The sequence below is a fragment of the Watersipora subatra genome, chromosome 3, assembly GCF_963576615.1.
Source record: "Watersipora subatra chromosome 3, tzWatSuba1.1, whole genome shotgun sequence".
NCBI classification, from domain to species: domain Eukaryota; kingdom Metazoa; phylum Bryozoa; class Gymnolaemata; order Cheilostomatida; family Watersiporidae; genus Watersipora; species Watersipora subatra.
This window is the reverse complement of record NC_088710.1, coordinates 16,606,494-16,628,427: the sequence shown is the minus strand read 5'-3', so window position 1 is coordinate 16,628,427 and position 21,934 is coordinate 16,606,494. Positions and strand designations below refer to the sequence as shown.

At 34.8% G+C, this 21,934-nt stretch overlaps 1 protein-coding gene across 1 annotated transcript; it reads left to right on the top strand.

Annotated features, from left to right (window-relative positions):
- The first annotated feature begins 4,270 nt into the window (after window positions 1-4,270).
- Window positions 4,271-20,441, top strand: LOC137390391 (uncharacterized). Its single transcript, XM_068076723.1, has 4 exons — window positions 4,271-4,486; window positions 8,256-8,332; window positions 18,723-19,636; window positions 20,303-20,441. Exons 1-4 carry the CDS (start codon window positions 4,271-4,273, stop codon window positions 20,404-20,406), a joined length of 1,311 nt encoding a protein of 436 aa, XP_067932824.1. The 3' UTR covers window positions 20,407-20,441.
- The last annotated feature ends 1,493 nt before the right edge of the window (window positions 20,442-21,934 follow it).

The window sequence follows — 21,934 nt, the reverse complement described above, 5'->3', positions numbered from 1 at the left end:
TGATCCGTGTTACAATATACTGTAAATCATCTGACTATACTTCAATATCGGGGCTGGAAGGTCTAGCTAGGACTTCACAGCCTTCACCCAACTGAGGCCAATTCTCATTGGTGAATCTATTTTTATTCCACTGCGTTGTTTAGTAGTGTTGGTAGCTGTTTAGTACAGCAAATATCTGCACGACGCATCGCCGATGCATTTCATTGCTGAATTTAATGAGACCTTAAAATTAATCATGGAAACCTGTCGTGAAATCTTGTCTAAAAAAACTGACAATGTCGTATATCCTTGTTTCAAAGAATATTCCTCCCGGACACGGCGCTTCTCAGCGGCATTCTTCTCTCAGTCTTGCATCACATAAGGTAGTGATAGCTGATCAGGCAACAACAATGTTTCACCATCACTTATCATCTTTAGCAAAGCAGAATGAACGGTGCTTCTCTCCATGTGGTTGTTGATTAGATCAGCGTATGCTGTCTGACATCACTCCCATAGGTGTCTCTTGACGCAGGGTCTATAAACTCTAATCTGTCAGTGAGTCGCTGCGTTCCCTTGTGTGGAGAATCGGCTCCTTCTGTATATCTGTTCACGAATCACCAGACCTAGGCCTAATAAAGTCTCTGTTTAGATTTGAGGTATTTTGTAACACCTGGTCTAGACGTTAAATTGGATCAATCACTCCTCATCATTATTGTTGGTTCTACACAACCATTGCCCGTCATGGTAAATTTTGCTTCCGATATAAAATTTGTGGAAGAGGATAATTATATTCATAGTGTTGCTATTGCAGAGCCACAATTTATATTCGCATGCTGCTAGAGCTACGCCGACGTGAAGTTGTAAAACTGTTAACCATAACCATTTGAATGTGACTTTTAAAAAATTGCGGTAAATAGGATTTTAAATCGCTTAGCAATTACCTCAAATCTGAGCGTATTACGCCTAGATACGAGTTTTTCCTGTGCATGATGCACTGGCTCCTCGCAGGTCCTTTCAGTCCATAAAACTTTGTCCAATTGCGAAACTTTGACTTTTACCTGTAACAGATTTTTTTCATGTTTTCTCAAAAGATGAGTCATACTAAGAGTCAGACAAATGAAAGAAGTCATAAAAAAGACTTCAACTACTATGATAATGAATTCTCTAGCTCATATTCACCAGTTTATGTTGTAGCTTTTATACTCAGAGATTCAAATCAGTTTGCAATAGTAAAGTTCTATTACGCATATTTTTAATTAAAAAAGAAAAAAATCTATAAGCTTGATAACCTCAAAAATATATCTGATGTTGTGAGTCATTAGTTATTTTAGTTAGTTAGTATTATATTTTGTCTTAGTTATTTTCAAGGTTTTTAGTATAATCAAACCACTTGCAATCACCTATTTTCAAAGTGCATTATACATGTATACAGATAAACAATTATGAATAATTACCGGCATATATGAATAGCTGTCACCCAAATATATTACTATTTTTAAAGATTATTTATTGGTTTAATTTAATTGTTAAATTTAGTTTGGCTGAATTTTAAAACTTAAAGTTTCTCATAATTCTACACTGATGTGAAAGTTCATTGTTGAAATCGCTGCCAAAAATTTTGGATAGAAGCGGATATTGCTCCCACAACAGTTGAAATCTATAAAAATCATCTTTTCCGTTCATCACAGCAACCTCTGAAATACACGTATGTTAAAGACCAAGCGTTGTAGAAAAAGGTTCCTTCTAAGGGCAAATTTTCATAGTTTTGCCAGTTTTCATTTATTATAGCAAGAAAATAGCAATTCAACTGTTTTGATAAATATTAATTTTATTCACACCGGTCAAGGCCATTCAGAGCAAAGTAGACCATGAGACAAAATAAATATTTATTTAAATAATTGTTCTATTGATACCATCAAGGCCAAGCTAGTAGTGATTTTTATAGGATTTTTAAGAGTTCATTTTTATGATTTTTAGATTGCCGGCAATCAGCGATATAAAACTAGCCTAAGAGCTCTGTCCATATCAAACAAGCGAAGGATCAATAGTGTATGTTTCTTTTAATTAACTGAATCATAATATTAGTATTGTCTGGTGCATTAGCTAATGCTCTGAGCCATCCTTCTGCTGCCTTTCAGTTATGATTATCAGCGAATAGACTGTTACTCATCTCTCTCTAAAAAGGTCACAGTAGGTTTATGCTTTCCTCGGGGAATATTGCTGATGAAACACTCGATGACATCAGCAAGTAAACATAACTTTGTTTAATAGCGTTATATTACACAATGAAGTGATACAATGTGAATAATTTGTCAATAAAACATTTCCTAGCTTGTGTAATGCTCCCACAGTGCAGTTTATGACAAATCATGCAGTTGCTGTAGAAACACAATTTTTAGCTTTGTCAACGCAACGCTTTGTTTGCCACTGACTTCCTGCAGAGAGATGCACAGCAACCACCTCGCTTAACCTCAATGTTACATTAGCGTTACACATGTATGTATTACGTCATTGGTTAAGTAGTGCTTGATTATTGGCTTATCTAGCTTTCCAATTATTTAAAACGCAGCGGTGGGTCAATTTAGAAGGTTTGATATCCCTCAAAGTTTTATTCTCGAACCAATACAATTAATCTTGATTCACAGTTGTCTCTACATATGAGCTTTCTAACAAATGTTGTAAACTTAACACAAATATTTGTCTAGACATCTGGCTATTTCCACTATCCGAAATAACTTCTCTAAACATTAAGATTTCGTAAAGAAAGAAACATAGTAATATTAATAAAAAAATATACAAATTAAGCTAATTTAAATTATATCTAGTAAAGTTTGAAGTAGGTTATGACATAATTCTTTCCATCACTCACTTAACTATTGCATTGCTAAGCCTGTGCTTCCGTTCATGTGTTCCTAAAGTGAGGTAACAATAAAAACATATTTTAACTGTTTTATTAAGTTATATTAATTTTATAATTTTTACAACTTAATTTTACTTTAAATATTCACATTCAATTTTTTACAATGTCTTATATAATGCATTTGTTTAATACTTTATGTAATTCCTTCAAGTGTGTATAATTGGTTTTAGCTCTGGAACGAATTAAACAAAATACTATGTACTCTTATAAAAATATCTGATCCAACATATGAAGCAAATATTAGAACAGATCATCTTTGAATGTTCGCATTAACTTCACAGTCGAGATTTGACTGTGCAACCAGATGTTAGTTTCTAAATGAAGCTGTTTTTGCAGATGGTCATGATGCGTTAGCTATAAAAAGGATCACGAAAAAAATTGTGTTAAGCCTTATACGCATTGCGACACATTCTGATATGGTCCAGCCTTTTAAATATTAGGGTAACAGTCAAATACCAAAGGTTTAGTAGAATTTTATTATATTATTATCATATTATTAGTATATATGCAGAATTATTACACAAGTTAATTAGTCCATAACATGTCAGGTCAGTAAACTTAAAATCGTGGTTTCTGGTTTACTTAAAAATACTCTTTTGTCACCTGTAAGATGATAGAGAAACATTCGGGAGTAGAACTCCTTCTGAAGTGCGCCTGTTCCGACAGCTTATCCTATTATTGTTAAAATGGCTCCGTAAATTATTTATCTTGACATTTCAGGTGATCTAGTGTTTTTCTCATTGTCAGAATAGTAATTAGTAACTCTTAAGTACCAGTTGACAGCTGTCAGTAAAAGGTCATCCTGACAAACAGCCAGTCCAGTAGCACTTATTGCAGATCATATTTCACTTCGATAGGAAATAAAAACAACTCTTTAAGAGACAGAGATGATCTTTGCCAGATTTTGGTGTCTGTAGGTAAAGCTTCACGATTTCCAAAGATCACCAGACGATTCGATATTGCAAGTTAGCAATATAGAATTGTGATATATATTGCAATTTTTTGTATATTTTAACATAAAAATAAATTGTTTAATGTTTGTGATAATTAGAAACATTTATTACATGAATTTTCATGTGGGCGGAAGGCCCATGAAGTCAGCTTATTATAAAACTTGAAGACTGTATTTTAGTTTCAGTATCGCTCACTCTGATTATCATCCGGTGCGGGATAAACAACCATCAAACAATTAGGTTGTTTATACGATTGACAATCTCTTTTGACAATGGCGGTGGTTTTCAAATTGTCTACCTTCAAAACCGCCACCAAGCAATTTACTCACCAAATCGCAAAGCTCTATCTGCAAGCTTGATTTCAATTTCAAAAATGTTTTTCTTTATTGTAGAGCAGCTTTATTTTTACCTTCCCAGAATGCATAGCAGTGGAGGCAGCATTTCTCAGGTCAATACACCTCTGACAGCGTTAGCCAAGCCAGCTCCTCTGGAATTCATTTGCAAACGTGACAATATTCACAGTTTACCTTTACTTGGCTTTGACTCCGGGTCAGGTATGCATAGAGAGAGACTGTCTAGACTGAGAGATCAATGGATTGAAAGGGAGATTTGTCAACAGCCCTCTGACTCACTGGTATGTGGTTTATAAAACTCGGGCATTGGTAGTTGTAGTTGCTCATTTTTGGCCCTATTTGGTGTTGAGCTGGTCTAATTCTTATCCAAATTATACTTGTGAAATCAAGTTCAAAACACGCAAATGATAATACAGTAATACCTTAAAGGTTGACTTGCAACAAAATTCACATTACAGTTGTTTGTTATCAAAAGATTGTCACCATGTTGTACTCTGCAGTGTTATAGGTGCAAAATATGTGAAAATGTGAGTACAAGCTCTTAAAAGCTCAAAACTAACAGTTAATCACCGCCAGCACGAAACTGCTGTAGATTAGAACAACATCCCTCTTGCTAGGTGCTAGGTTGCTGGGTGGTCGAGTATGTAAGAGCCTGCTGGGTGGTCGAGTATGGAAGAGGTTGCTGGCTGGGTGGTCGAGTATGTAAGAGACTGCTTATGAGAACAACATTACTCAAGCTTTTTTGGAGAATCAGTTTGAAAAAACTTTAAAAAGCTAAAATTAAAGGTAAAAGTGATTCGAAAAGCAAAGCTAAATGAGCCAAGCAAGAAAAAGATAAAAAAGTTGAAATTAAAACAAGATTAGAATTAAGTTTAGTGTATGATTAAACCTTATTTTTAAGTGTGTGTTTATACTATGGTAAGTTCATTTAAGTTAGATTTAAAGTTTATGGTACATGATGTCACAAAGGTGTAGTATACCAAATGCATTGCTTTGAAGTCTCTTTCTCACACCTCCGTTAGCCGCTACCATCTGTCTGGAAGGTAAGAACTCCATACAGTACTGTACATAGTAATTTTACATTTTATTGCAGATCATAGTCAGTAGATAAGCATTTGTCACTTTGTGAATGTAGATGGTAAATTAAACAAATTAAAAACACTTTTTTTTCAAGGCAATATCCTGCTCTTGAAAGGAGGCTTTTTTGAGGATGGAACAGATTTATTTGTATTTAGTTATTGTATATAAGAAAATTTGATTAGAGATACAAGTGAATTGACATACGAGCTTGACGTCAGAACACATTAAGCTTCTATAGCTAGAGCTGATATCTGGAGGAGAGTTTCTATCAATTAAACAGTGCACACGGATAGTGTGTAAATTATCAATTTATTTTGAGGCTTTTCCTATGCCAATTGTTCAAAAGGTTCATTATTCATAGCTTACAGACTATTTCCAATAAAGCGATTTTTTATCATTTTTGGTCCCTTTATAGTTTTTGTAATCGATTCTATCAACAACAAACATTCTTTTGCTACAGATACCCTTGACAGATACCGACTTTCAGAAGAAATGTGGCATAACTAACTAGAGTTTGTTGCACAATGCGTAATACTTGGTGTTACATTGAGCAGCTCTCTACTTTACCAGTTTATATGTATGGTTTGGTTGAAGGCAATAGGCTACGTAGAGCATTGAGGAAGGAGTGAAGAAAACAATTGTTTCTGGCACTCATTCAGCCACTAGACTAAGGATGGCCAAATTATTTCGGTCATGATCCACTACAGCCAAAATTGACAAATTAAAGATCCACATCAAGCTGACAATGTGCTTGTTTCTTTTTTTACCAAACAAAAGCATGCGATTATTTGTGTATATCTTAAAACAAAGCGTCAAATATCAGTTAAAAAAACTTTATTTACAAAATGTAGATACATAATTTGACTAAAAATCAGTGAATGGATGTGCTGTAATAAACATGTCTGATATCAGTGAGAAAAATGATGACTGGGCTTTGACTTCACAATACTATCAAAACGCGGTTTCCTGCTACTTGTAGCAACTCTTACAAGTTCATGAAAATGAGTGTTTGTAAGTCGTGTTCTATGATTGTTTTTCACAAAATTCATTGCTGAAAACATTGATCTACATGCTAGAACAGTAAAGTTCTCAAAACATGCCTCAACAGTAAAGTAGAGGCAAAGCAAGTAAGTAGTCTTCCAGCTAGACTGGTAGCTATTGGGTACTTTTCCAAGCTTACAGGTAATGACCAAATAAATGACCAGTAAAACTCACCAAAACAATTTTTTAAGCCATATTTTAAATAAATACTTCGAAATTTTTTTTGACAACCAACTTGAAAGATCCACTAAAAATGCTAGAAAGGTCTGGATCCAAATCTAGATCCGCCATGTGGCCATAGCTGCATTAGGCTACAAAATAAAAACTTTCCTAAAGGCACCTGCAGTCACCTGCTTTAGCTGTTCATAATAGAAGGAGGTCTGACAGTGACAAAGTTTATTCATTTTGTGAAACTTGTTGCCGAACAAACAATTGATTTTTATCAAAAGTTATCTTCTCATAAAACAGTTTATATAATTGTTCTATATGCTGGCACACGAAAAGTGACACAGGTCTGTGACAAACACAAATTGTCGTTATATATTGTCATGTAGGTAAATTAAAATAATCGTCACTTTGCGATCATTTGTCATGGCTATTCCCTGAACCACTTCAAATGTACATATATATACAATCGCAGCATTAACTCGATATGTAAGTCATACTAGAAGCTGCCAGGGTCGGCTTAGGTTTCACATGTTGATTGGCTGAGTTTTTAAAATCCATTCGCTGGCTAATTAGCTTGCAGATAGATCAGCCAAGTCACCTCCTGCTTTGAGCTTTTTTATGTGTTTACTATTCTCAGTAAAATTGGCTGCATAGGTCAGTATATCGTATAAACATGGGAAGTGTTGTGCAACATCTAGGTGCCTTTGTCTTGGTTTACAGCACTTTTGTATCACTTCCATCCCATTGTCTAATCTTGTTCCCAATAAGCATGTTGCATTTATTTTTCAAAATCTAAGCTCACAGTTTCAGTAATAAAACCAGAATAAGCATCACAATGCGGAATAAAATTGTACATAATATATTTAATTTAGATACATTTATTTATTATACATACATATATATATATACACAGTATATATATATATATATATATATTAATATATATATGTTAATATACATATTAATATAGATATATATGTGTATATATATTAATATACATGTAGATATATATATTACATGTATATATATTATATATACATATATATATACATATATTAATATAGATATATATACTGTGTATATATATATATGTATGTATAATAAATAAATGTATCTACATGTAAGTTGAATATATTATATACAGCATATATATATATATATATATAAATTGTTTCCTCACCCCGGATACCCCGTATGGGTGGTAAATTCTGCTCTAACTCGGGTCTCCTACCAGAGACCTGGGAGTTTGAGCACTCGCCTCAAGATCTTAGCTGTTCCCAATAGCGCACTTTTTAATATATATATATATAAGTTGGAAAATTAAATAGTTCACTTATCTTTCAGCTGAAAAATAAGTGAACTATTTAATTTTCCAACTTATATTTCTCCATCCTATGTTGAGCACTCTGATTTTAGTTCTTAATATGATACATTTCAATATATATATATAATATATATATAAAACATTACAAAAACTACCAGTGTGCTACCAAAACATTCTAGTTAGTGTTTCAGCCCATTTTTTGCCCATGTTCAACATCGGTGCCATAAAATGCTGCCTTTGGTGTGAACTCAGTGCTCTGACAAGCTATACTAAGGCGGGAATATTCTCACTACAGGTTTTCACAACGAAGTTCAATGACTTTCTAGAAACTAAGAGCTCACATATAGACACACGGCTATATTAGCATCATTACAGGATGCTGTCCTGTCATGAGAGATATTTATTACAATGGCGAGTTGACTGCTTTTTGTTGACAGCTGAGTCCAAGTTACAGCACGGCAGACTCTGGCATCGAGCAAGCGAGCTCTACTGGTGACCCTGTTCTTAGCCAACGGTATGTCTGTAAAACTAACTCAATTGGTAACTTGTTAGCATTATCAGCTCAAGTGATCGTAAAAATAGTAACTGAGTCTAGATAAATCTTTAAAAATAAGACTGCAAATACTTACTAAACTAAGTGAATTATACAAAGTAATGTTATAAAGTCATCCATGGCTTTTGAACATAATAAATCGAATTTTTTGCTTTTGCCGACAGATATACATAGAACTTATTGACCAGTTCTATATATGTGGCACAATTAAGTGTCTATGTCCATGCTGGTAAGATAATATGGAGCTTTGGTTATGGTACCATTTCATTGACTATTCCATAAATTAACCATAAATTATTCCATGAATTAACAGCACACTTTAACAGTGGTCAAGTTTTTTACGATTTTAATCTTGAAACAGATCACCTCAAACTCAAACTCAAAAACAATTGCAAATGATAGAAAATACTCTCTAATAAAATCTACTAAAACTTTATGCAAATCTTTAATAATATAATATATAAAGTTATGGTTTATGTATGATTAGATTAAATCAGTGTGCCTCAATCGCACTGATAATTAGCAACATAAAGTTGTAAAGCTGTTGTACGCAGGCTGCAACTTATTCTTTATCGCAGAGGCTAACAGATAGACGTATAACTTAATGTTAACCACTGTAACATGTAGTAATAATAATAATCTATTTATATAAATCTAAGTATTTGTTGGCTTGTCATATGTTTAGTTATAGCGATAAAACACTACAAAAAACCACTTCACACCGGAATTAAACTCGGAAACACTGGGTTTGCAGACAGGCGAGCTAACCCCTACGCCCCTCATGGCCATCTTGCCATGCTATGAAATAATTGTGGGCATACTTAATACACCTGCCAAACTTTAATGTCAAATGGTTAAAATATGTACGCTTTACACTCCAGCTAGCACGCTTGAATTACTAGAAAAAAATATATGCCTAGACTTCCCAAAAATGCTACAAATATATTGCATATATAGCATAAACTTAATTAAACTTATAGCAGACACAAAAATATACAAAATCTTTATTTAAAAGTTAGAATGGTAAATGTTATATATGTTGATTAAAACATATTTTTATTACCCATGCAATGCTGGGCATTGGGTATTCACTTAGTTATTAAATAAAAAACTTATTCTTTGCTTTTCTAAAAATCTTAGTTATAATCTTAGCTGTGTTTAGATACATGGTAGCGCCTAGCAGCTTAAGTATTACCATGATGCTGGCATTTCCTTTTTCTTCATAAAATTAATGCTTAAATTATATATGTGCCAATAAAATTGAGCTCAAATCAAGAAATATAGCTAATCTAGAAAAATATAGTCATGCAATAGAACGCCCACCTTGACTCGGCGGTAGAAAAACTGGAAGGTATTAACTTGGCAAACATGCTCATAGGAGAATATATAATAAAATAATATATTAGCTGTCAGGCACCCTTTTTGCTGTCTTGGACAGTTTCCAGATTTTTTGAAGTTTCTTATAATCTATAGACTCGTTATCTGTAGCACATTGGTTTTGGTATGATTATTTTTTATTTCTGAATTTAAGAAAAATGATTACTAGATACAAAACAAATATAAGTGGTAATGTTGCATCTTAGGTCGGTAAAACGCGCATACAACGCATGTGCAACGAACATACAAGGCACTTGCAACGCACAAACATTGTGGATACAACGCGCATACACTATCATCACAACGCACATACAACGGTCTGACATGGCATGTGCGCTGACCAGCTCGCATGCAATAATTTTTCAAACAGTCCAAAAGTTACATTAATTATTAATTATAATTATTAATTATATTTTATTAATAATAAGTATATTTATTAATTACACTAAAAATTACGTTTGTGTTAACAGTGTCACGTTGTGGCGCGTTAATTACTTGTGTCGGCGTTGTATCCACAATGTTTGTGCGTTGCAAGTGCCTTGTATGTCCGTTGCGTATGCCTTGTATGCGCATTGTACCAACCCAAGAGGCACCGTTACCATATAAGTTTCTGTAGTACTTTGAATTTTTGAGCGGCTGAGTTATGCAGCCAGGCTTAAAACCAAACAAACTTAAAAATAAATACTTTATTTTTTAGTGAATAAACCAATTTTTAATCCAGAGAATATGGCTTACTATTAATTCATGATTTTGGCTGATGAACTTTCAGCAACATTTTAATATCACAGTGATATCTCTCTATAGTGCATCACAGATTTATCAACAACCAAAATTCAATAGTGTATGGGGGAGAGATCGAACTCGACATAAATTTGACATTATATTAGACTGTGATCTAACAAAGAAGAAAAGTTTTGACTTACTAGCCTCCTTAATTATCAACAACATTCCCGAAACAAACATTACTGGATTAGCTTGTCATTTATAAAAGACTACTGTAACAGAGGGAAGGTTTATCAAAAACTACTGTAACAGAGGGAAGGTTTAACAAAGACTACTGTAACAGAGGGAAGGTTTATCAAAGACTACTGTAACAGAGGGAAGGTTTATCAAAGACTAATGTAACAGAGGGAAGGTTTATCAAAGACTACTGTAACAGAGGGAAGGTTTATCAAAGACTACTGTAACAGAGCGAAGGTTTATCAAAGACTAATGTAACAGAGGGAAGGTTTATCAAAGACTACTGTAACAAAGGGAAGGTTTATCAAAGACTACTGTAACAGAGCGAAGGTTTATCAAAGACTACTGTAACAGAGCGAAGGTTTATCAAAGACTACTGTAACAGAGGGAAGGTTTATCAAAGACTACTGTAACAAAGGGAAGGTTTATCAAAGACTACTGTAACAGAGCGAAGGTTTATCAAAGACTACTGTAACAAAGGGAAGGTTTATCAAAGACTACTGTAACAGAGGGAAGGTTTATCAAAGACTACTGTAACAAAGGGAAGGTTTATCAAAGACTACTGTAACAGAGCGAAGGTTTATCAAAGACTACTGTAACAAAGGGAAGGTTTATCAAAGACTACTGTAACAGAGGGAAGGTTTATCAAAGACTACTGTAACAAAGGGAAGGTTTATCAAAGACTACTGTAACAGAGCGAAGGTTTATCAAAGACTACTGTAACAAAGGGAAGGTTTATCAAAGACTACTGTAACAGAGGGAAGGTTTATCAAAGACTACTGTAACAAAGGGAAGGTTTATCAAAGACTACTGTAACAGAGGGAAGGTTTATCAAAGACTACTGTAACAAAGGGAAGGTTTATCAAAGACTACTGTAACAAAGGGAAGGTTTATCAAAGACTACTGTAACAGAGGGAAGGTTTATCAAAGACTACTGTAACAGAGGGAAGGTTTATAAGAGTTGCTTAGAATAGAACATCTTACAGCACATTTCTTACTATTGGAAAGCTGACCAAACAAGATGCATGTTAATATATCCATTTTTCTCTACAAGTGTTTCAGCTTATTGTAATCTGATTCCTTATGGAAACACGCTGAGTGCTAATTCTTTGTTACCATTGGCTTTTTACATTGAATCCTATTGGCTAATATTAAAAGTAAACAAAATAACATGTCACAAATATAACATGTAAACAAACGCATCGTACGTATAACAAACTGTAGTTGCATTTACAGTTAGGATAAATGTTGCTTTCCTAAATCACCTACTTACATCATTTAGAAAATTTCTATCGTGTTTTCATCTGGTAAGCTTTGCTGTTATTTGACTAGCAAACATAAACAGACAGCGTTGAGTTGCCTCTTGCTGCTGAAGAAGACAGCAAACTAGCATTTGTTTTGATGGTTAAGTGTCCAATCAATAGAAATGCATTTAAGGGCCTGGGGCAACTGGCTCTTTCTTGTGGGGTTTGACGATGCTGATTTGGACACGACAGCGTGTCTCTATAGGCTCTCAGGCAGATCTCAATAACTACACTTGAAGGGCACTTCGGCAGACAAATAATAACTCCCAAAGCATTTAGTCAATAAGTCTTTTATGAAGGAGTGTATGAACTGCAATGCAGATGAATTCCCAGAGTGCTAAAGCTATGAAAGGTTCGTAGATGGACTCCTTAAGAACTCGCGGGATTAACAGCTCTGCATTATCTCAGGGCTGGGATTATTGTAACCAGATAATTTCAACTGCTTTGCTGTGAGTAATCGGTGTTATCCGGGTTGTAACCAGATAACATTGTTATAACACGGGTTATAGAAAAGTTATTTATATAAAAAGGAACAATTTTACGTGTACTAGATACTATCTGTAAGTAAAAATTACTTCATCGTTACCTGACAGTAAATACAAAATTTTCTTGCTTTGTTATTCTCTTATGGCTCTACCTAATATACATTTATTTACATTTGCAAACTAGTGGAATGTTTCTGAAAAAAATTCACTTTGATTTTCAATCATTAGCAAAAGGCAAAGCTGTTGCAGATGGGAAGTTTTAGTTGTGATAATTTGTTTTGCATTCTTCTTGTCAATGAGGAGATGATATTTTAGTAATTTATTTTATTTAATTTATTTATATATAATTCATATTTTATATTTATATATTTAATATATATTTATATTTATTTAGATATAATAACTTTATTCTATTTTAGCCTGTTAACTCAAGCTTTTTTAGCAATGCCATCTAATACTCAGAGTTCTCAGTCTAAAGTGTACCGTCTCGCAGCGTGCAGCTTTTATGGTGTGTTTAGTTTTATTACTGATTGTACAGACAACTCTTGACATATAAGATTTTACTAATTTTGTGGATTAGATGAGACGCCAGTGTTTTTGGCTCTCCTGAGAAGTCCATGTAATAGTTGACAGTCCATGACAGCCGTCCTACAAGATCTAACAATCACTTTCATTATCCAACTATTTGTCACTTCAGCTCGTAGCAATCTAGTTCGGTAAATTGGTATGCTTCTTGTATTGTATAGATTGTATGTATCTGCAGTTTCAGCGTTACAAGCACTCACACGCAGAGATAATTAACTTCTCCGGATTGCGGTACACAATTAACTTCCTGACTATGCTGTCAGTGCCTTGAGGCGGAGTTCTTGGACATGATTGTAGCAGCCGATTGTAGCAGCCGATTGTAGCAGCCGATTGTAGCAGCCTATTGTAGCAGCCGATTGTAGCAGCCGATTGTAGCAGCCGATTGTAGCTGCCTATTGTAGCAGCCGATTGTAGCAGCCGATTGTAGCAGCCGATTGTAGCAGTCGATTGTAGCAGCCGATTGTAGCAGCCTATTGTAGCAGCCGATTGTAGCAGCCGATTGTAGCAGCCTATTGTAGCAGCCGATTGTAGCAGCCGATTGTAGCAGTCGATTGTAGCAGCCGATTGTAGCAGCCTATTGTAGCAGCCGATTGTAGCAGCCGATTGTAGCAGCCGATTGTAGCTGCCTATTGTAGCAGCCGATTGTAGCAGCCGATTGTAGCAGCCGATTGTAGCAGTCGATTGTAGCAGCCGATTGTAGCAGCCTATTGTAGCAGCCGATTGTAGCAGCCGATTGTAGCAGTCGATTGTAGCAGCCGATTGTAGCAGCCTATTGTAGCAGCCAATTGTAGCGACCGATTGTAGCAGCTGATTGTAGCAGCCGATTGTAGCAGCCGATTGTAGCAGCCGATTGTAGCAGTCGATTGTAGCAGCCGATTGTAGCAGCCTATTGTAGCAGCCGATTGTAGCGACCGATTGTAGCAGCTGATTGTAGCAGCCGATTGTAGCAGCCGATTGTAGCAGTCGATTGTAGCAGCCGATTGTAGCAGCCTATTGTAGCAGCCGATTGTAGCGACCGATTGTAGCAGCTGATTGTAGCAGCCGATTGTAGCAGCCGATTGTAGCAGTCGATTGTAGCAGCCGATTGTAGCAGCCTATTGTAGCAGCCGATTGTAGCGACCGATTGTAGCAGCTGATTGTAGCAGCTGATTCGTTTGATTAAGTTCCAATCACTAGAAGTATGTGATTTTGTTACGTTAAAGATAAACTTACACAAATTTTTAGCAGATTTTATCAGAAAGTATCAATATTTTTAACATTTGCAATTGTCTTTGATGTTTAAGGTGGTCTAACTGCCAAGATGTTTCAAGATTAAAATCAACAAAGTTTGATCGCAGTTAAAACACATTAAAAGTGCGATGATGATGTCTATAGTTGCAAAGAAACCAACACAATAGTTGAAACTTGAACACAAAAGCTGATATCAACTATAGCAACGATGGCAGCGAGTGGATGGCAGCGAGTGACATCACGTTGCACATATTTTTCTTTTGATTGTTTTAGCCACAATCAATTTTTGTCGATTTGAATCTTGAAGCATCTTGACAGTCTGATCACCTCAAACATCAAAAACAATCGCAAATTATATAAAAATACCGATACTTTCTGATCAAATATACTGAATTTTTGTGTAGGTTCATCTTTGATAGAATTCATAGAAGTCATCAATGAAAGTTACAAGTTTAAGAAAAGGGACTACACAGTTCAATGCTCTGATGCTCAGTCAGAGGGATCACACCACTTCTTAGAGTGGCTATACACACTGACCATGCTTGCTGATGTTTTCTTGACAATGTTTTATCATCGCCCGTCATTATTGTTGTACTAATATTTGAATGAGCTGCATACAGGCTAATGATGTACAGTTTCAAATCTCGTTTTAGTAAACCACCTGTGATTTTTATTAGCCAGAAAAAGATTTCCCATAACTTTTCAAAACCCGAAAGTGTTCTCAACAATAACAAAATTGCCCGCTGAGACATGAGCGTTCCAGAAGTATTCTGTCAACACACCGATCAGCGGGACCCATTGCTTAAACCAATGGAAGCATGGGTCGAATGCAGCGACTTTCTCCCTGACGCTCAAGCATGGGCATATGTGACCCTTTCAGGCTCAGCAAAGTATCTCTTTGATAAAATTTAATTATTAGCAAGCTAATATGCACACAGTAACCAAAATAAATGGTGAATTTGTAATTGTTACAAAACAATTCACTATTACACAACTGATTGTAGTAAAAAGAACCATTGTAGGGTACTTTCAGATTCCAACGCGTGCTTAAGAAGAGCAGGCGGGATAAAATGTGGAAAAATTATTTATCATCGAATGGGTATACACATGATAACTGTTCACTTAGCCCTTCATATTCCTGTAAATTGCAGTTATCATCTCATGTCATACACGTATGTGGCCAACACTGTAACAATTGTATCGATAACCTTGGAACGAGTCCATTAAAAGAATTTTACTATTGACATAACACATTTATTAGTGTCTGGTTATCATAACCAAACACATATTTTTCTAAAAATATCGGGCTAGCTTTTTGCGATACATCACAGCTCCTAGTATTCGTATTCTGTCAACAGATTCTAATAGCCTCTGCTTTTCTAAAGCAAAGGCTATTAGAATAACAGTTGCTTTCACTTTTTTCGTAAAAGTGTGAAGGGTACATGTTTGGATCCAAACCTCTGATTTGCACCCAATCATGTACTTCCTGTGCAGAAAGTGTCTGAAAGTCCTGCTTGTGCACCTTGGATAGGTTACTGTCACAAATGTTACATTTTAACTTGCGCGCTGGCTGTTCTGTGCGCAGAGAGACGTCATGATGTGCAATGAGTATACACTATTTCCATAGCAAGGTGTGTAGTAGTAGCCCACTCACCATTGATTATATCATATCTGAGTTTGATTTCTGAGCGGGTACAATCTTTTTTCTTACCGCCGTTAGCGTGGCTTCAGACACGGCTGTTATCATAGTACTTACAGACTTAATGTTCACTGGCAGGTGATTTGAGATAGTGAAATCACCAGCCCAGTTGTCTAGTGGAAGCTTTTTTCAACCTCAATAATAGTACAAAATTGCTCATGTTACGAAGGATACTTTAGCAGCGTAATTAGATTGATAGGAACCGCTGACTGTTAATGGCATCATTGTGGCCTGGAGATGTGTGGCTACTAACATCTCTCTAGAGATATGCGCTTACTAGTCCTGCTTTGTTGAGTACAGTATGACTAGTTACATGTATTAGTACAATGGCTTCATCTAGTGCATACATATTGACTCATTCTACATTAAATGGCTCTTTCATTTCCTTTGGAATTTATCATAGCATACAAGATATCTGAGAGTAGTCGAAGCGATTGATTTCAATAGAAGGGAATTACAATTATAAATTGATTAGTTTCACAGCTTTCATTAAAACAATCACAGCGTAATTTAGGTTTGTAGGAAAAATAATACATTAGATATTTATAGATGGCATCATATTGAAGGCATAATATTGAAGGCATAATATTGAAAAACTACATATGTGATGCGCTAAACAAACTAAAATCACAAAATTTTTGTAATGGTTTCATTTTGTACCTAAATAGTTGTGGATAAAAATAGTTTTTATCAAGATTTTTTTCATATATTTTTCTTTTAACTTACAAGATTTTTTACGGTAAAAAAAAAGATTATTTTGGTTGTATTTTTCATTTTTCAAATTTTTTTTTCATTTCCAACATATGTACGGCAATGCTAATTTATAGTACAGTCAAATCTCTACCCTCAACATGCAAATTTTTCACAGATATCAGAATATACAAGAAATGTCTAATAAACAATATTTGAAACATTTTTATTTTGGAAGTGAAAGTAAAAAACTGGTAAAATATTTTACAAAACAGCAAATATGAATATAATATATATACATTGATTAGCTAAGTTAGAGTTAAGCCTGTTACATATCTCCATTACTACCTTCATCTTCACACCAGCACATTGTCAAGATTACAGGTTTGTTTGAACGACTCTATGATAACAGTGAAAGCTCCTTCTTTAGTTTACCTATGTATATATTATGTTCTGAATCTACTATTTAACATAGTTTTATATAATTGATATGTTTTAATGTATTATATAATTGCCTGCACAAGTTGTTAAATGTTTTATGCTATAGAACGACTAATAAAATTAGTGCATTTTTATAATAATATTTGCTCTTTTAGCGAATGAATGATGTACTAGAATTAACTAACATCATATGTAGAGGCTTGACTGTGTTCCTTACATAACTATATACAACAGAAAAAGACTAGCTAGTAACCTAACTATGAGTAGGCTCACATGCTAATTGTTTAGTTCAGATTCTCCAAAATATATTGATCAATATTTTATGACTCATACCAGTATAATCAATGAATTTTATCAGTTCGTCTAATGTAATAAAACTATTAGTGAATCAGCTGGGCAGCAACAATGATTACTCGAAATCCATTGCTTCTTGATTCGCTAGTTAGATTTTCAAATTGTGCATATTTGCTGATTACGGAGGAACTGGATAGCTTAGTAAAATTATTTTATCATGTTTGAGACAATGATTTTTGTCCAATTTTGAAAATTTAATAAATCTTTAATAGTCTGTATAATTTAGCAATAAAGTTCATCAGTCAATAAAATGTAATAAGGCAGGGGTAGTTTGTATTCATACAAAAGGCCATCGCGTGAAACCATAGAACTTATATGATGCACAATTATATTTGTTTGCAAACTGATTTTTCCATAGAAGTAGCAAAGGCTTTCTAGTCAAATCTCTGTGCACAAGTTCAATTTATACTGAGACCTATGGCATGCTGGATCAAGTATTGCCATATAAACTCGTTTCATTTTAAGAGGCTAAATGAACTACTATAACTCCTCAATGAATACTGCAGCATTTTGCGAACAGCAATAAAATATTGCTTTATGTAATCCTATGTAGAAATTAATTATATGTAAATTAAAATAATTAAAGTAATTATACGTTTAAATATATTCAAATCCCAGGTAAAAAAAATTAATGTAAATCTCGATGGAAGTGCAGGTGGAGACAACTCGGTGTCTCCAATGTAAAGTAGGTGACCAAAATGCAGGGCGTAACTTACTCTAAGTTGAACTTGATGAATATTCAAACAGCTTCCTCGTAGCTTGTTGATTTGTAATCATTTTCAGATTTTTTACATTTTCATTTGAATTGTCACTTTCAATCTCTGTCCTCACAAAACTACAATCTGTTGAGAAACTTGGAGTCCCATATGTTGTAAATTACTTCAGACGTATTGTCTAAAGTATTTTAAGAGTACATTATGTTTAAAATTTTGTATTTCAACGCCTCGGTAAGGAGAGGTTCAATAATAGTAATAAATATATAGATATGAAGTTGTTTTCTCTTGTGAAAACTGTACAATTATAGACAGCACAGCCATGAGCGTTTAATAGTAGAAGTTCATCAACCCGCCTTCTTTGTTTGGCTTTGTAAGAAGCTTGAGATGATTATTTGAAATTCAGCAGCCATTGCATTGTGCATCGTATAGACTGTCCTTATGCATCCGCTAGTGTTTGTTTGGGTGGCAGCTTAGTAAGTCCATAGCTTACAAGTCTATACTTTCTGTCAGGTCTGGATCGTCAAGAGTGCTCTGCATAGACCTCGATGAAGACATGCTCATAGCCAGCATACAGAACGAGGCAGAAACTAGCCAGCAAATGGTGAACGAAGTTGCGTCCACTAAGTCTATGCGGCGTAGGATGCAAGCGTACGATGACATGACCTATAGACGACGTAGTGTAAAGGCCAAACAGTCATTATCCACATATACACCTGTTGCTCCGTGTCACTCAACCTGGGGGGACATATTTGATGATATGATAAGTGAGCTCCGTGGTCGACGAAACCTGACAAGTATAGATGAGTGTGAGCAGTGTATGAAGGCTGGCAGTCGCGACAGCGTCTATGAGAATGATACGGCGTCGAGTCTCAGTCGGTACGGCGATGAGAGGTTGTCAGAGAATATTGTAGACACTCTAATTAACTCTCCTTGGCTTGTTTCCAGCGTGTCTGACTACATACTATGTGAAAAGAATGAAGACCCCGCTACGAAATCATTAGTAAAATCAGCAACTAAGCAGGCAGATAAACCGAGAGATGCAGAACTTGATGATGATGGAAAAGACCTTGAAGTGGTACAACCAGTTGTAGAGGCTGAAACCGAAGGGTTTTGGGAAGAGAATTGGACTGACCGTCATGCTTTGTGCGAGCATGAGGGAAAGTCAACATTGTCTTCATGCGAAGGTTGTGAATATGTAGCGCAGAAAACTAACTCTGTAGTGAAACCGACTATATGCTACATGAACCAAAAGTGTCCGAGCTTTGATCCTAGTCTCCCTTCTGGCCTAGCGGTGCCGGAGCAGTCGAATGGAACCTCGTCTCACATTAATCATCAGAAGGACTCTCTGCAAGGCATTACTCTTCATAGGCCAGATTTAGCATCTTTTACTCTTCCTCAATCTCCTATAAGGAAGACAGAAAGCAGTGAGTTTACTATTTGTATCAAGAGTTGTCTACTCATTTATCAGAGAGTTAGACAACTCCGATCATTGTGTTTTCAAATACATTGTATGTAAAAATATCAAAAATTATTGTACTTATTGTTTCAAACAGCTGACTAAAATGATTTCATATACTTTTCGCAATGGAACTTTTCTTGCAAAATGGTATCATCCTTGGGCCAAAATAAAAAGCTAGATATATTTCATTTAAACTAAAAAACTGATTATTCGCAAACATATCAAGTTGCTGTAAAGAGATTATCAAAACTAGTATCTATTAATGAGTAGAATAAAATCCCAAATTTAAAGTAAAATATAGCAAATCAATTTTATGAACGTTTTATGAAAAGGTGTATTCATCTTTAGATATACATGTACTTAGAGATATCTAAGGCAAGTGGTTACAAAGTCGCTGTTATTTAAAATGATCGAAGACCTCCACCAAGGAGAAATATTTAACATGATTTAAAATTACATTGTGGGTCTAGCTAGATAGAGAGAACCAAACTTGCTTTTGTTTTTGTTTTCAGCATACGCTGCCTCTTTCAGGCATTCTCACTAGCAGCTATTAGTTGTCTCTGATCATGGAAATGTGGCTGGCACCGAAATAAAGAATCCAGAATCTTTATTTTTTGTCTGACTGTTTTAGACAGCCATGTTTGGATTGAAAGAGACACAAAAGATTCTCAGAATAAGCTGGATAGAGGGAGCAAACCTTCTATATGGAAAAGAATAAAGAGAATCTTTCAGTAGCACTAAGGCTAAGGCATGACTTGCAACAACATTGGAGAGCCGTTTGCATCCACTCGACAATCTAGTCAAATTATTAAACAATTCACATTGGCTGTATTCATGGAAGAAGTAGTTTTATCACATGAGTTGAAAGAAGGTGATATTTTTAGTTGGTCTTCAGACACTTGCTGGCTGGTAGGAAAGTGGGGACCAGTCAGGTTACAGTTCATGTCAAGGTCAAATGACCAATAATATCATAAATTATTGCATTCATTAAAAGTATTCAATTTTGTTTTTTTTATCCTGATAAACACTGATGATAGTTTGCACGTGTACTGTAAACACATGGCTATGTTAAACATAATATGAAGTGTGAAGGTTCCTCTATTATGTAGACCTACATTTGTTTAGCTATAGTGAAACAGCTATGTGATATAACAACTATGAAACTTTTTCTCAAGCTGCTGAGATTGATAGATTCTTGTTCTACTGTAGAATGTTGTGTAAACAAAACACTAATAACATTGTTAAGACAGGTACATTACGATAACAATTATTGATAATAATAATAATAACAACAATTACATAGATATATGTAGTAAAACTGACTTATTAATTTTCCAAATATTTATATATTAAAGTTTTTAATATATAAAAATAAGTTTATTTATTTTGTTATTTTGGCATAAACAAGGACCCTGACACTCATATGCGCTAGAGAGTGTCTGATACACATTAGCTACCCTACCTGCCAAAGACAAGTAAAGAGCTTTTCAATCAGCCATGACCTACTTGCTTGTAAATTTCTGTTTATACCACTGAAACCCAACTCATTCTTTCAAAAGACTTTGTCACATGAAAGAAGCTAAATTATCCTGGAAATACTTCAACATCTGATTATCATATTTACACTCAGCAAGTCTTATCATGTAACAATATTTATGTTTGTGTTTTTCAACCTTTAATAAAGGTTTTACCAGCTGTTAAGACATTCAGACATTTTATATTATTAAATTATCTGATATTCTTTATTTATTTCTGCTTTCCGTTATTTGTTAAGAAACTTTTGTTAATCAATTAACTGTTGTGATTTATCTGCAACTAGAATCTCTCTGAATGTTAACTAAACCACAAAATACATATACTGAAGCCTGTAAGACAGCTATGCTTTTGAGATGTGCTTATTGTCTGTTGATAGATTTGTCTTCCTTCTATAAGTAAAGTCTGTAATCTTAGGTAGTACAAGTTTGGTGAATTCGGTATCAGGGAGATGTCTAGAGTATGATAGTATTGTGCCTATGCCGATCTGATAGACTGAGGTCAATGAGGCACAGGGAACGTGGCTTTAGGTAGTCATGGGTTTAATTGATCCCCTAAAACAGTACTTTCTCCTCGCAATGTTGTTTCTTTATGGTGGCTGCAGCACTCTGCAGACAAAGAACTTTGGAATAAATGCGCTACAAACAATGTCACCACAAGAACGTGCTAAAATATATTAGAAAGAGTAAATCATATAGATTATTACTATTGTTTTCAAAATTTGATAAAT